Source organism: Cryptomeria japonica, chromosome 11, assembly GCF_030272615.1.
Source record: "Cryptomeria japonica chromosome 11, Sugi_1.0, whole genome shotgun sequence".
NCBI lineage: Eukaryota > Viridiplantae > Streptophyta > Pinopsida > Cupressales > Cupressaceae > Cryptomeria > Cryptomeria japonica.
This window is the reverse complement of record NC_081415.1, coordinates 606,646,995-606,661,229: the sequence shown is the minus strand read 5'-3', so window position 1 is coordinate 606,661,229 and position 14,235 is coordinate 606,646,995. Positions and strand designations below refer to the sequence as shown.

General features: G+C 36.7%; 1 protein-coding gene across 1 annotated transcript in view; it reads right to left on the bottom strand.

Moving 5' to 3' along the window:
• The window catches only part of LOC131068844 (uncharacterized), a 111,311-nt gene that overhangs the window by 56,497 nt on the left and 40,579 nt on the right, over nt 1-14,235 (bottom strand). The window contains exons 5-6 of the mRNA XM_059214760.1: nt 10,691-11,029; nt 10,455-10,528 (exon numbers count right to left, since the gene is read on the bottom strand). Coding sequence (XP_059070743.1) covers nt 10,455-10,528; nt 10,691-11,029 — 413 coding nt within the window. The remainder of the gene's footprint in view (nt 1-10,454; nt 10,529-10,690; nt 11,030-14,235) is intronic.

Below are 14,235 nucleotides of genomic sequence, written 5' to 3'. Positions count from 1 at the left end.
TTTCTTGCTTCTTTCTCTTGGGAGTGAAAGAACTGAGCCATGGAGGTAAACCCATTAGCTCTCCTTCAATAGCAGCTGAAAGCAAAGGAGAAACAGTTTCTGTTTGAACAACCGTGGTCACCCTAGGGAAAATATCTATCTGGCAACCATGGCTTGCTCGGTAACCGGAAGTAGATTGTCTCATAAACTCCTCAAAGTCGACAGTAGAGGTATCAATTTCTAACAAATGAATACATGCAGGAGTATCCTCGAAGATTTCCAGCAAACTCTCTTGTTGATGATCAAGAGGTGGCTCAACTGCTGAAATGGGAATGGCATTCTGTGGGGACTCATCCACTACTATAGAAACATCATGAATAGTGGAAGAGGCATCCACATCTGTGTCAGGAGGAGATAAAGGTAGCTCCATGGGGATTGAGGAAGGAACCTCATGAGGTGACTCTGAAACTGGTGACTTAGGAGCATCATCTGACTGTTGTTCTTCCTCTGGATTTTCAGGATCAATCACATGAATATGAAGCTGGGATTTCTCCTTCCCAGGAATTGTCACCTCTTCAGGAGGAAGTACCATTGCCTAACTCACCCGCAACTTAATTCTAGTGCCTGAAGATGATACACCTTCCTTGTTATCTATCTGAATCTCGGACCTACGACCAAGGAGTCCTGTAGAGTCATCTTCCTTACCAATTTTGATCTTGATAAGTTTAACACCATCACCTTTGAGCCAAGTGTTGGTGTTAGCTAGGATAGGTTGAAATCTCTCAAGAATGGAAGTGCATTATTTGTGTGACCACTGAATTAATGGAAGTGGGGCTTCATCAACTCTTTGTGAAACATACTCTGGATCAAACACATTCTCATCATCAATTATTCCTTATGGAATATCCACCAGGTTCAAATCAATAATCTGCTCAAGGGTGAGCCTGCAATAATCCATCTTACGAACCTCCTTTTTTGTACGAAGATCCGCCCAAATGTCTTGTATCCGACGCACATGTATAAAGGATTTTTTGATCCTTTCTTTCATGCCTCGATAGTCAAAATCTACCCTTGACTTGAACCTTTTAAGTGTAATCTCCTGCAACTTGGTCTCCATGGCCTTGGCTTTGGTAGACGTGATGAGGGAATATCAACCAATCTTCAATGGGTTAGCTGAAGAGATTACCATTCCAACCTTATGCTTTACCGATTGATATGCATGAACAGCCATGATCTGTCTTCCCAACTCCATAAGAATAATCTTATCGATTGGGTATCTAGGAAGCATGTATGGCTGCCCACTGTAACATCCAACTCTCATGTATGTGAAAGTCGAGAACTAAAGAAACAAACAGCCATACTCATTCACGTTCTCCCATGCTTCGTCTGACACTCTTTTGTTTCTCAATGTCTTGTCAAACTGACACATGTAGTGACCCAAGAAAGCATCTAGAACCCTTCTGTAATGCAATCTGTTGGACCTCAAGGGCAGCTGATCATAGTACTCCCACACGGGTATAAGGGAGCAATCACCCTTGGTAGAAAGACCAGGGAAATGTCTCAGTGATGCTGATATACGCGAGATATGAGTTCATATAGAACTTCATAGTGGTAGGAACTGTTGCAAGTTGTTCACACAAAGCGTCACTGATTACTTCTCCCCAAGAGATGTGATGGGACTGCCTTATGAACATGATAAATTGATACATCCAGGGTTCGAAAACATTAGAATGTTCCAAACCCAACATCCTGTTAAGGAGAGTGATGGTGTCTCTGATTTCCCACTTGAAATCACAACGATGAAATTTGGCCCATCTTGTGAGGGCTACCCGTGGTTCATGAATCCACCTGTTAATGCGGCCTTGCAATCCTTTTCCCTTTTGGCATAGTAATCAGCTGCACTACTTTTGGAAATCTCCATGTATAGGGCAGCAGATGGGATTCTGAAAACTTTCTCAATGGTGTCCGCATCAAGACGGATTATGGCTTCTCCATCATCATTCTTGATGGTTCTTGTCTCCTTGTCAAAATGGTGAACACAAGCAAGAACGAACTGGGATTCTAGGGCAGCCACCGGAAAAGAAGAAGCATGGTGAATGTGGCTGTCCAACAATCGCTGCATATTGCTATCCTTTGGATCTTCCACCCTTTTGATGAAATCTAACATGTCAACATGCCCTATTTCCATATCCTTGATATGATCCATAGGAGAGGAAACTTGTGAAGGGGAGACCTCATTCTGGTACTTATCAAATTTGTATTTCATCTTTTTTGGAGGGAAAGATGATGGCAAATCTGACATTGAAAAACAACCTGGTATGCTGCGATGAAGACTTAAAAGTGTCAAAGCAACATCAAGATCAGCTGCAACTATCATCTTTCCTCTTCAAATGGAAAAAATTCTAACTCTTGCCACTTCACAACTTTGTGAGAGGAAGATGGGAAATAAATAGGGATGCTTGGAACTTGGCTTTTGACCAATTTTGGATCTTGGGGAATGTTTTACAAGTATACCAGTGGGGAAGAACAAATGTGCAATCGGGCTTTTGAAACCCGAATGCAAGTATACTTGTAAAAAGGAAAATGAAGTAGTGAGTGAAAAATGAGATTTTGACATGTAGGAAATGGTGGGAATGGTATGTACAGATGATGGCAATGAATATGAGTGAAAATGAAAAGATTTTGGGAAGATCATCTTTATGAAAATGGGAAGAACTTTCAACTTGTAATCAAGTTTTTAAAAACTCGATTTTGAAAGGATGAGCATTTCTCCAACTTTGAAACTTGGAATTTCAACAAAAGATGGTTCAGATTTTTCAACCAAAGGTATAGATCAACTATTTTCATCTCACTTGCAATCGGGTTTTTAAATCCCGAATGCAAGCAAAGAGGGATAATGGGGAAAGACAATGCAATTTGCAAATTGCTTTGCAAACTTGGAACAAAGGGGAAAATCTCTCACAAAACCGATTTTAAGCAAGAGCAAATCAAAACTAACATATGTACAACTTGATCAAAGAAACTAAAACAAACTAAACAAGAGAAAGGAAAGCAAGAACAAGAGAAGAAAACATACCTTGATCAACAAAAACAACCTCCCAAGAACAAGAAGCAATCCTTGAAAGAAGAGAATGAATCTCTTAAATAGACAAAAGAAGAAGATTCAAACCCTAGCCACATTTTTCAAAAACGCCATATGCAGCAAAACGCCTAACAAATGCATGAAGAATTGGTCAAATGAAGCTTCCAATCTCCACGCCTAGGTAAGAGAAGCCAAAATGACTTAGGAGAAGGAGGATTCGTGGCACTTTCATGAGATAAATCATGGCATTTGAAGAACGCATATTTGCTGTTTTAACACCTTTGAACCAGCAAAAACGATTACCATGTGGCACAAAAAGAGTTTCAAAATGCATGAAAATCGCTTAGGATTCAAACCGCCTTCCTCCTCCTAAAATCTCTCCACAAAAATCGATTGAATCCTTCAACAAATTCAACTTCAAAAGCTGGTCGGGTTCTTGGAGAAGGGCAACAAGTTTAAAATTTGCAAAGAACATATGAAATCGGATTTTTAAAACCCATTTGCAAGTTTTAATATGTTCACTTTTCATGCATTAAGGCAAAATCGGGTTTGTGAGAGAAAACTAAAAGTTTAAAATACATGTAAGAGGGAAATAAAACTCCCTTTACAAGTTTTAAACAACTCAACAAAAGACTAGTAAAAGGAAAATAAAATTCCTTTAACAAGTCACAAAAAAAACTTAACTTAAAAATAAAACTTGTAATAGGGAAATAAAATCCCTATTACAACTTAAAGTGACTTTATAAAACTTGTTAATGGAGGAGAAAACCCCTGCCATAACTTAAAATCACTTAAGTGAAACTTTTTTAAATAAATTACAAGTTTTATTTTAACTTTATAATTTAAAGTTCACTTGTAATAGGTTCAAAAAGTTCCTACAATGACTGAAAACAAAAAAAGAACAAGGGGAAAAATAAAAAGTAAGTTACAAGTTTAAAAATTACATAAAGTGCACTTGTAATTGACTTAAAATTTCCCTACAACACTAAAACAAGAGAAAATTAAAACTTGCAACTTAAGGAAAATTTCCCACCTGCAGTCAGGGAGAAAAAACTCGAAATTGAAGGAAAAACAAAGCAAGCGAACTCGAAACACGATGAAATTCGAAACATGGTTTGAGGATGGACTGAGGATTAATCCAGTCCAGGGGTAGAGCAAAATTCTACCTCATGAAGCATGCCATAGAGTAAAATTTTCATTTTTTGACTAAAATTTCTATGTAATAGTCCATATTTTTTAAAACAAAAATGAGGACAACAAAAGTTACCCTGCAATTTTTGGCATGCCCTTTGACTTGAGACTTGACTACCTTATTTTTCCTTTCTAAGGTACGATAAAATATTAAAATCTTACTCTCAAGGGTTCTAAGAGAGTTTGGCATAATTGATTTTCATTTCTTGAATATTCTAATTTGTGCTATTCCCCCTCACTTAGAAAATATATTGTGCCATGTAATATTTTTTATATTCCGTTTTGTAAGTTGTTATTTTTAAACCCTAGTGTTTGACCTTGTATCAGTCTTTTGCTTTGCGTTAAATCTCTCTTTCGTTATTAGGTATAACTATAGAGATCATGTCACGTTTTCGACAAGCTATTATTTGTATACATATATATGTTATAAGTGTAAATACATTTATACATATATGTATATGCATAAAGGAATATGTGTATAGATATATATATAAATGAATGTGACTTTATATTACGAAGTAATATATATAAATACATATATACATACGTAAGAGAAATACCTAAACGTATGTATGTATGTATGTATGTATTTGTATATTTGTGTAAGTATATAATAATAAAAATTATTGCTTTTCAAATGTATCAAATTTGTTATTTAAAATACATGCATATGTGTGTGTGTGTGTGTACATAGATATATGTATGTATGTATGTATATACATAGATAGATATATGTACATATATGTATGTATATATATAGATATATGTATGTATATGTATGTATACGTATGTATGTATGTATGTATATGTATGTGTGTGTGTGTATCAAAGCATTTATGAATCGGTTTCATATGGCTTAATAAAATACCACGTAGAGGGGTAGTTAAAGGTTGGCAAGTATGAACAACAGGTAGTGGTGTATCATGGAAGACATGAAGTGGTAGTTGGAGAGAGGGGCACCCACCATGAAAGGTGCGCACCCTTCTCCTAAGGGAATTTGGGGTGATAAAAAGTTTTTAAACCACCCTCCCCCCTCCCCTCACCTTAATAGCACCATGAGGTCAGTTTTAGGGAGTAGGCATTTAAAATCAATTTGATACGCATATTTAATAGTACCTGCATATATTATTCTGAGAGATTTATAGAACATAAGAGTTGTTCTCCTCTTTAGAAAAGAATTTATTGTTTTATTGATGAACATTGAATGCATATTTAATAGTACTTGCATATATTATTCTGAGAGAGTTATAGAACATAAGAGTTGTTCTCCTCTTTAGAAAAGAATTTATTGATTTATATATGAACACTGGATAAGTAACATGCTAGTATATTTGAGATACATATATACTCAAGAAATTATGGTCTATTACTAGTTACAAGATAATGTGGAAAGTTACTCGTTTAGTCCAATGAAGAATATTTGGTCAAATGGATTCTAGACAAAGAGGGAGTCTGTTTTAGATAACTGTATTTTAATGAAATTTCATGTTTGGTTTAAGACTATTTTTGTGTCTTGAATAGAGAGTCGAAACTCTCTAAACCCTAGGATGAGAGTAGTCTCGAGCTCAAGTAAGAGGTGAGTGAACTTATGACTTTTGAAAATTAAAACTTTGGCCAAATTGTCATATTTGTCACTACATGCGACTAGTCAGTTCACAAGAGTCGCCAAAACATAGATCTTCCAGATTGGTCATACTTAGTTAGAAGATAGTCTCAAATAGTATGGTCGGAATGAGATATGGGGCACACGACACTAGTACTCAAATGGCTCGAGATAGGTTCCCTTGTCTATACTCTTTGTGAAGGGTACGGCCAATTCTAGTAGGAAGGTGTGCAGGAGACCATTGGTTTGTAGTTGGAGGAATAGCACTAGGATGATGCTATTCCTCCTACAGTTGACTAGCCAAGGCTTGCAAGACAGATATAGAATTCCTAAGAAGGTAACTTTGGTAATCTTTGTTTATGCTATGTAATGTATTAAATTTTCAACGTAATGAAAAGAAATTATTACCTTTCCAAAAAGTTCCATGTGAACATATTTATGCATCCAATTAAATGATTGTTTGAAATAAAAGAGAGAAAAAATTCATGAAATACTACCTTTTGGTTTTTAACTTGTGAAAAGTAAAATGAGTTTATTTCTTTAATGTTTAGTTCAGTGGTCGCTACATTATTATTTGAATTGTTGTTTCTTTTTGCAGGGTCCAACAACAGCATTATTTTAAAGTAATGACCAGTTACAATGTCCCTGTTTTGACTGATCCGCAGCCTTGAAGTCGTCAACTGCTAGGCAGACTGAGTTGACTTAGTCTTGATCAGCCTTTAACAGACAATAACTTTGTCAATAAGTTAGTCAACCAGTAATCAAGTCAATAAATAATGCCTATAAATTAGGTAGCTGCATGGGAATAAATCAGTTTTCTGCTAGAAATCCATGGAAGCAGTGGAAGATCAGTTGAGTTGGTCCCCTCTATTTAGGGAGTTGTCTGCCATGACTTCAAGACATAAATTCAGGATTCTGGGGAAGTAACTCTCTAGTAGCCACTACTAATTAAGTTTGCAGCAGCAGGAGCCAGCAGGACACAGAAAAGAAAGTTTCAGGTATTATATGTAGTTTATCGAGACGGGCAGGAACCCTCACCAGCAGTTATTAGCACAGCATCCAACAGGACCAAATCTGAGTATCCAGAATTCCAACCACATCCTGTCTCATTCCAGGGTTCATTCTAGACACTCGGACATCTAGCAAGTTATGTTCAATATCAAAAGTGTTACTAAATTTCCTGTTACCAGTTTCTCCTGCATTACTTTTTATGTCTTTCTAGTTAGTATATTTCACCAGTTATTGATGATGTTTTAAGACTTAATTCCATGTAGTTTTTCCAATACAGCTATTTGGACTTTTTATTTCTTTAAACTTTTGAATTTAATATTTATCAGCAGTCTGGAAAACTTATTAGCCAGCAATGTACATTTGATATAATAGTAATATAATGTTTATGTTTTTGTCGCATTGCTACGACTCTATCCAGCCAACGCAAAATAGAATGATCTCGCCGAGTATCCTATCCTCTCTTGTATAAGGAAGCCCTAATGCTGTTTTAGTTGATCAAAGGGGACAACCTCAAGGTTCCAAATGTCAGTTCTTGATTGTGGGATAGCTCAACGGTCGATGTGTTTTGTTGGGAGCACAAGGGGGCTTACGTTTTGCAACAAGCTGGTCTGCTGCGATTTTCGGACTGGGAAATAAAAGCAAAAGGGAAGAAGGGTTAAGAGACCTAAGATTAGCCAGGCTGGTATGCGGGTAGACAGTTTCAACATAACCAATCCCTGCTTGGCCAGAATGGCTCACACCCTCGCAGGAACGTGCAATCTTCAAAGGGACTTGGAAGATTTTCAGACTGCAAATGCATGGCTAAGCACCCAATTCTAGCACAAGCTCAGACGGACACCTGCAATTGAACTAAACGCAATTAAAGGCTCAGACTAACCATACACAAGAACATACAATCAATATATCCTCAATGGTATGAGCCTGAATCCATCAGATACCTGCACACCTAAAATAGAAAGATCTATCTAAAATGCTAAAAGAAACCATGCAAACAGACTAAAACCAAGAGGATAAACACCATTCTTCAATGTTTATATTGATTCCAGCTGCCTATTACAACAATTTCTGCAGCATCTCTATGCTACTACTAAAATTTAACCTTCTACAATCTAACCTATTCTAACTGAAATCTAACAGCCTAACTAGAGTCTAACTATCTAACCCTTTACAAAAGAAAGGCCTCTGCCTTTTATAGAATTTACAATTCGAACTGGTGGCCAGGATCAACTACGTCCAAGGGCTGCAACCTGCCTTCTAGAAGATGGCAGCTTTAACCCATCCCCACTCAATTTTTAGTCACCCCTTCAACCACAATCCCAACTACCTACAACTTTTTGGCTTCAGTTTGGGTATATCCGGTAGTTGAACATAACTCACATGTGTTCCACTTTGTTTCAAAATATCTTGAGTGGGGCCCATAGGTAGTTTACATTAAACAATTTCAGTTTTTAAAAGTAAATTTTTGGAATTAAATCCAACTGTGTATTTCTTGAGAATGCATACTTGTTGCATTCTGTGTTCTTTGTCTTTTGGTATCGATGGTGGACTTCAACTCGTTGTCCACGTGGTTCGGCAGCACACCTCCCAATGCTTGGTTTCGATCTCGCGCTCTGCATCCTCTTCTCCAGCTTTAATCACGATCAAGGCTCCTTGATGTTTCAAGCTTTCTCCTGGTTCTTCCGAACAATGCCTTCGATCTGCAAACAATCAATTTCACCCTTAAATCAATCAATTTGAAAAACTAATTAAATTAATTTAACAAACATTAAATTTTATGCGATGTCGGGCTACGACCCGGTGGAGTTTGGGCTTGAAAAGCTCTTTGTGAGATGTATCTGATTTTGGCAAATTTAGTCAAATTGCACGACTTAGGCGTTGTTGTGACCTTTTCTCTTTCCTAAGTTTTTCGGCCTAAATGAAGTGTTTGTGCGATTTTTATTTTCCTTCATTATTTTCGGCTTGATTGGAGCTTTCGCAATTTTTAACTCCTCCTTAATGAAACTTGGCCTTTGTGATGACTTCGCAGGATTTTGCAAACTTCGGGTGAAATGATTAAAATGCGCGATTTTAAGATTTTCATTTCATCTTCCTTTTCCGCGACTTCGGGCTTCTAAGGAGAAATGAGAGATTTTGAGAGATTGATCTTTGGAGCAAACGGTGTATTTTGTGCGATTTTCCTCTCAGTTAAAATCCCCTTTTGTGAAATTCGGGCTACTAAGCCGAAATGTGCGAATTTTGTCCAGTTGAAGATTTTCAGCTTGTTAAGCCGATTTGTGAACTTTCTAATATTTCAGCCTTTTAGACCGATTGCCTTTTAGACCGATTTTAGGGTCTTTTATGACTTTATCATTTTGGGTACGAAGGCCGGATTTTTGAGTTCGCAATTTAGCCTTAGAGGCCGAATTTGGCTTTAGTGGCGTTTTGACTTGGACTAGGCGAATGGTGTATTTAGAGTTTTCGGCCTGCACAGCAACTTGGGAGATTTAGCCGAATTAGACTCCTTGTGGCCTTTGAAGGCTTAATAGCGCGATTTTGAGATTTGACCATGCAAACGAAATTCGGGGATTTCTCCTCTCCTATCGGGCAGACTTAGACCAAAAATGGGGGTCCCTGTTTGAGGAAAATGGGGCGAGGTGTGCATAATGCACAACAGATAATAGGTCAGTAAACACAATCTACCACTACTTTAGTAACTCTAATATACCAAGACATGTATAACTGAATTATTTCATTCATTACTCTAAATCGAACATCTAAGTTATACCTGTGTTTAATCTTAGCCTATAATTATCTTAGTAAAGCTTATATATCACATTTCCCCAAAAAAGAACAAAAGAAAAAGAAAAACAGAAAGTTTGCCATTGAGGTTTGAATGAGCAGCCTACTTTTCACTGAACCAACAGATTTGCATCACACTATCATTCTCCCGATTGAGAATCATCTAATAAAAGAAATTACAATTTATTTGTCTATTCCTTTTTCAGCAACCACGCCTCAGTTAAAGTAGATATAATAAATATAATTTCCTTTAGTTTCTCTAAGCCAATTGTTTTCAATGACAGTACCTGCTCCGACACTAATTACTAAAAGCACAAACGGGAAAGATCAAATCAGTTAGCACATTTGTTTTCAGATATTATACAATATAAAAAAATGATGCTTCAATGAATTTGGAATATCCTAGATTTCATACAAAATATGGCATCAAATCCACTGCACTCGAAGAGAAACATCAAAACAACTCAAAGATTATGCATCTGAGAAAATATCCAAATTGTAAATTAACTGAAATTTATGAAATGAAAAATTTAAGGAGTTGCCAAACAGTTTATGACTGAGCACTAATCATTTAGTGCTAAATGATAAAAGTTACAGCCAATTTTTTGAGGTGATGATTTTTTTATGGTTGAGTGCAAGAAATTATTGTAAATCATTTTCTTAAGAAGATTAGATATTCTATTTCAAAAGCACAGAAGTAAGAACAGATGTAATACAATATGAAAGAAGACACCAGATTATGCATATGAACAAATACAAAAATAGAAAAGGAAAAAGAAGGTGGTGGTTCATAGAAAATGATTGTATTACCTGATAAATATATCTGCCCAATTGAACCTTTGTATGACGGAAGTAAGGCTTGAGCAGCTGCCTCACGTAAGCAGCTATGCCAAATTCAGAATAAAACCAACAAAACCAATTAGTAAATAAATAAATATAAAGCTTTAGAATATATAATTTGAAGACTCTGTTAATTAAATCTATAGAAAACAGATCATTTCAGTAAATATGTGTTTTTTTATCTAATTAAATAAGTTGCCACTTACTCTTGCAGGTGTGCCTCCCAATAAGTTTGTTGCCAATCTTTTCTATAAATGGCATGTTCACATTCATCATCGATATCTTCTGCAAATGATAAGAGATATCCAGATTTTTTGACACCTTCAGGCCACCGTGTTTGAAATTTGTCTTTCCAAGCTTTGTTGAAGCAAGTTTGCAAATTTGTTTGTGTCCCCTCCCCATATGATGTTTTTTCTTCATTCAGTTGTCTTGTGTTTTCATTGCTCTGAAAAAGCGATATTCTTTTAGGATTGGAACCTTCATTTCCAGTAGCCCTCGCCCTTTTTCTACTTTTTGTTTTGGTATGATCCACAGAAGCATAATCACTGCAAGATTCAATCAATCTGTTCAAAGAAAAGAATAAATTTCCCCAAAAAAGAATGGATAATGAGTTTAACTGGAAAAAAAGAGCTTAAAACCACCAGTAACAGGATGCAGGGCATAAACCTATCAAATACTGTTTTTTCATCATTTACACTACTTGCTACAACCAATCTTCTTGTATAACAATAACCCGAGTGACAAAAACAGAGAGGTTGATGCCCATCTACAGGGCAGTCATCCTTTGCAATATTTATACTTGTGATCCACATGCTATTCTCTAATTAAGAAAGATATATAAAGAACATTTTCTCGCTTAAGGTGTCAAAAGTCACTCCATTTTTGCTCCAAAGAACAACTTTTTTAAAGGCCAGATTATTTGCATTTCTTTCAACCTTTATTAGTATCATAAGGGCTTTATAAACTGGACTATTTAGTTATTAGAAATCCGAGTTCCCATATTGTCTAGTCATCAAAGCATTGCTCTCTTAGCAAGAATATTTGCAGAACCAAAGAAGGGCCAGTTGACAAACAAGATTGGAATACCATCAAATGGAATGAGCTCAGGTGCTAATAGTATTGGGGATTCCAAAACAGAACCCCGAATTCAAATCTCTAGGAGAAAAGATATGATGTTAAAACTGGGTAAAAATACCACATCTAACTTGATGGGTTTGATGCACCCCAAGAGAGGAGGCCATTTGCAATTCCCACACATAGTAGCATTCCATCTGCACTGCATCATAGAAGTATAAATGGAATTCATTTACCCAATTTTAAAATGGGAAAAACTCAGGAAATAAATAACAATGTAGTGGTTGGAATAATAGAGAAGAAAAAGGACTTTATTACTTGAATTTCATGTAAAATATAGTGCATGTAAACTAAAAGAAAAATCCTAGTTTAAAATCTAACTTCTAAAATTTATTCAAAATAAACCTTACAGAAAATTTAAAAAAACTCTTACCCTAACCCTACACTAAAAATGTTCAGTTTTCCATTGCTCTGGAATTTCTTGTCTCGAAGTGTTAAAATGAGCCAAAAAAACATAATTTATAAAAAAGAGAAAAACAACTGAGGAGAAACTCAGTAAACAGCAAGGCAAATGGGCAAGTCATGATTACTCATCACAAGCTTTTGAATGTAATGCTACTGTGGTCCCAGGTGAATTTTATTGTAAAGATACCTATCAGACATAGCATCAAAACCAAAGGTAATCTCACAAGGGACTTTCACCAAACCAAAAGGAACAATGTTAGAATTCTAAATCAAATCACTTGCATATTTTTTATATATTTGGGGATTATTGTAAAGTTTTACCAGCTGGAAGTCGTCAAAAGGGTAACTTTGATTAATATTTTAATTGACAGCTTATATTTAATTATTTTAAAAGGATATTTTAAGTGAGCAGATAAAGTGTTGCTAGGCTCAAGGTGCTAAAAAGTGGTCATAAGGTGTAACGTCCCCAAATTGGGATTAATATGTTCCTACCCAAAATTGACAATTCGAACAAATACTATTACTAGCTAACTACCTGTTGTGACCTTTTCACACATCACCCCATTGAGAACTGGGGCCCTCCCTTTTTCCTGCTTTCTAGGGTTTTTGTTAGTAGCCTTGTGACGACCTTGCATCGGTACTGCCCAGTTTTGTCAGTTTTGAATGGTCTGAATTTTGAAAGTCATGAGTCAGTTTGTGCAAGCCATGGTCAGAATAGAGTCTAGACACCGTCAAAGTGGCTAGAAAGGCTAAAGGACAAAGATTGCAATTGATTTCGCTCAATTTGGACAACTTTCTATTTTTGGAAAGTTTTGTTTTTTCCTATTTTTTAGGAAGTTTCGCTTTTGGCATTTTGAGCACGATCCTTGAAGTAGCTTTTTTTTCCTATTTTTTAGGGAACCTTGCTTTTTCTATTTTTGGAAAAGGGACCTAGGGTTTGCACTACACTGGAAATGATCGACAAATTCCTTCAAAATTCAAGTTTTGTTTGAAAAAGCCAATCTCCTAAATTTTAGGAATCCTGATGAATTCAGTGGATGATTGGAGTAGTGTTTTCAAATTTCAAGGCATTCCGAGGAGTATTGTTCAAGTAATGAAGATTCGAAGTTTTGATCTCATGATGCGTAGATTTCTTGAAGTCCGTCCTCCTTGGTTCTTGAAATTCATGAAGTCCGCCTTGAAGGTGATAACAAGTGGTGCACATTCTTCACAAAGTCCGCCCAAGGACATGAAGACGGTTCCTAAGTCAACGCAAGTCCACCTAGCAAGCAAGCAATATGGCATGAAGTTATGAAGCCCGCTCTCCATGGTTCCTAAGGTTCACCAAGTCCGCCCTTGATTGAGAATAAGGTGCATGAAGTTAAGAACGTCCGCCAAAGGGTGAAGGAAGTAGCATGTGGGAGAAGTGCAAAGGTTTGAGCAAGTCTGCCCTACTTGGTCACATGAAGAACAAAGTCCGCCATGAGTTGTGGTGCACAAAGTTGGTGAAGTCCGCCCACTATGCATTAAGTGGTGCATGAAAAGAGCAAAGTCTGCCCTCATGGTATGAAAGCATGGTCATGACCTTCTCAAAGTCCGCCCTAGGGAAGTGATTACAAGGTACATGAAACAAGTAAAGTCCGCCTTGGAGGTGTCAAGAAAAGAATCAAGTGAAGTTTACCTCGAGGATGAAGAAATATGGCTAAGTCAAGGGGCATGAACTCAGCAAAGTCCGCCCAAAGACATGAATTTTGGTGCCTAAGTCTCTCTAAGTCTGCCCAATCTGCAAGGTGATGGTGCATGGACCAAGCAAAATCCGCCCTAGAGAGACAACAAGTGGTGCACATTCTTCACCAAGTCTGCCCTATGGATGATAAAGAAGTTCCTAAGTGTGGAGAAGTCCGTTCTACATCAGCATACACTTGGTGCATAACATCAACAAAGTCCGCCCTACCTTGCATCCAGCAGTTCCTAAATGTGATGAAGTCCGCCCTCGCTTTGATTGCAATTGGAAACAAGTTAAGATGAATCCGCCCAAGTCAAACATACTTGCTAAGTGTTGAAAAAGAGAATATTCTTGGATGATGTCAGCAAGATCTTCATGAAGTTCGAACTAACACCAAATTAGAAGGTTTTTTTTAAAGAGAATATTGAAGATCAAGTTCAAATTACAAACTGAAAATGGATTTAGAAACTTTCATCTTGAACTGAAAATTTAAAGTTCAAACTTGCC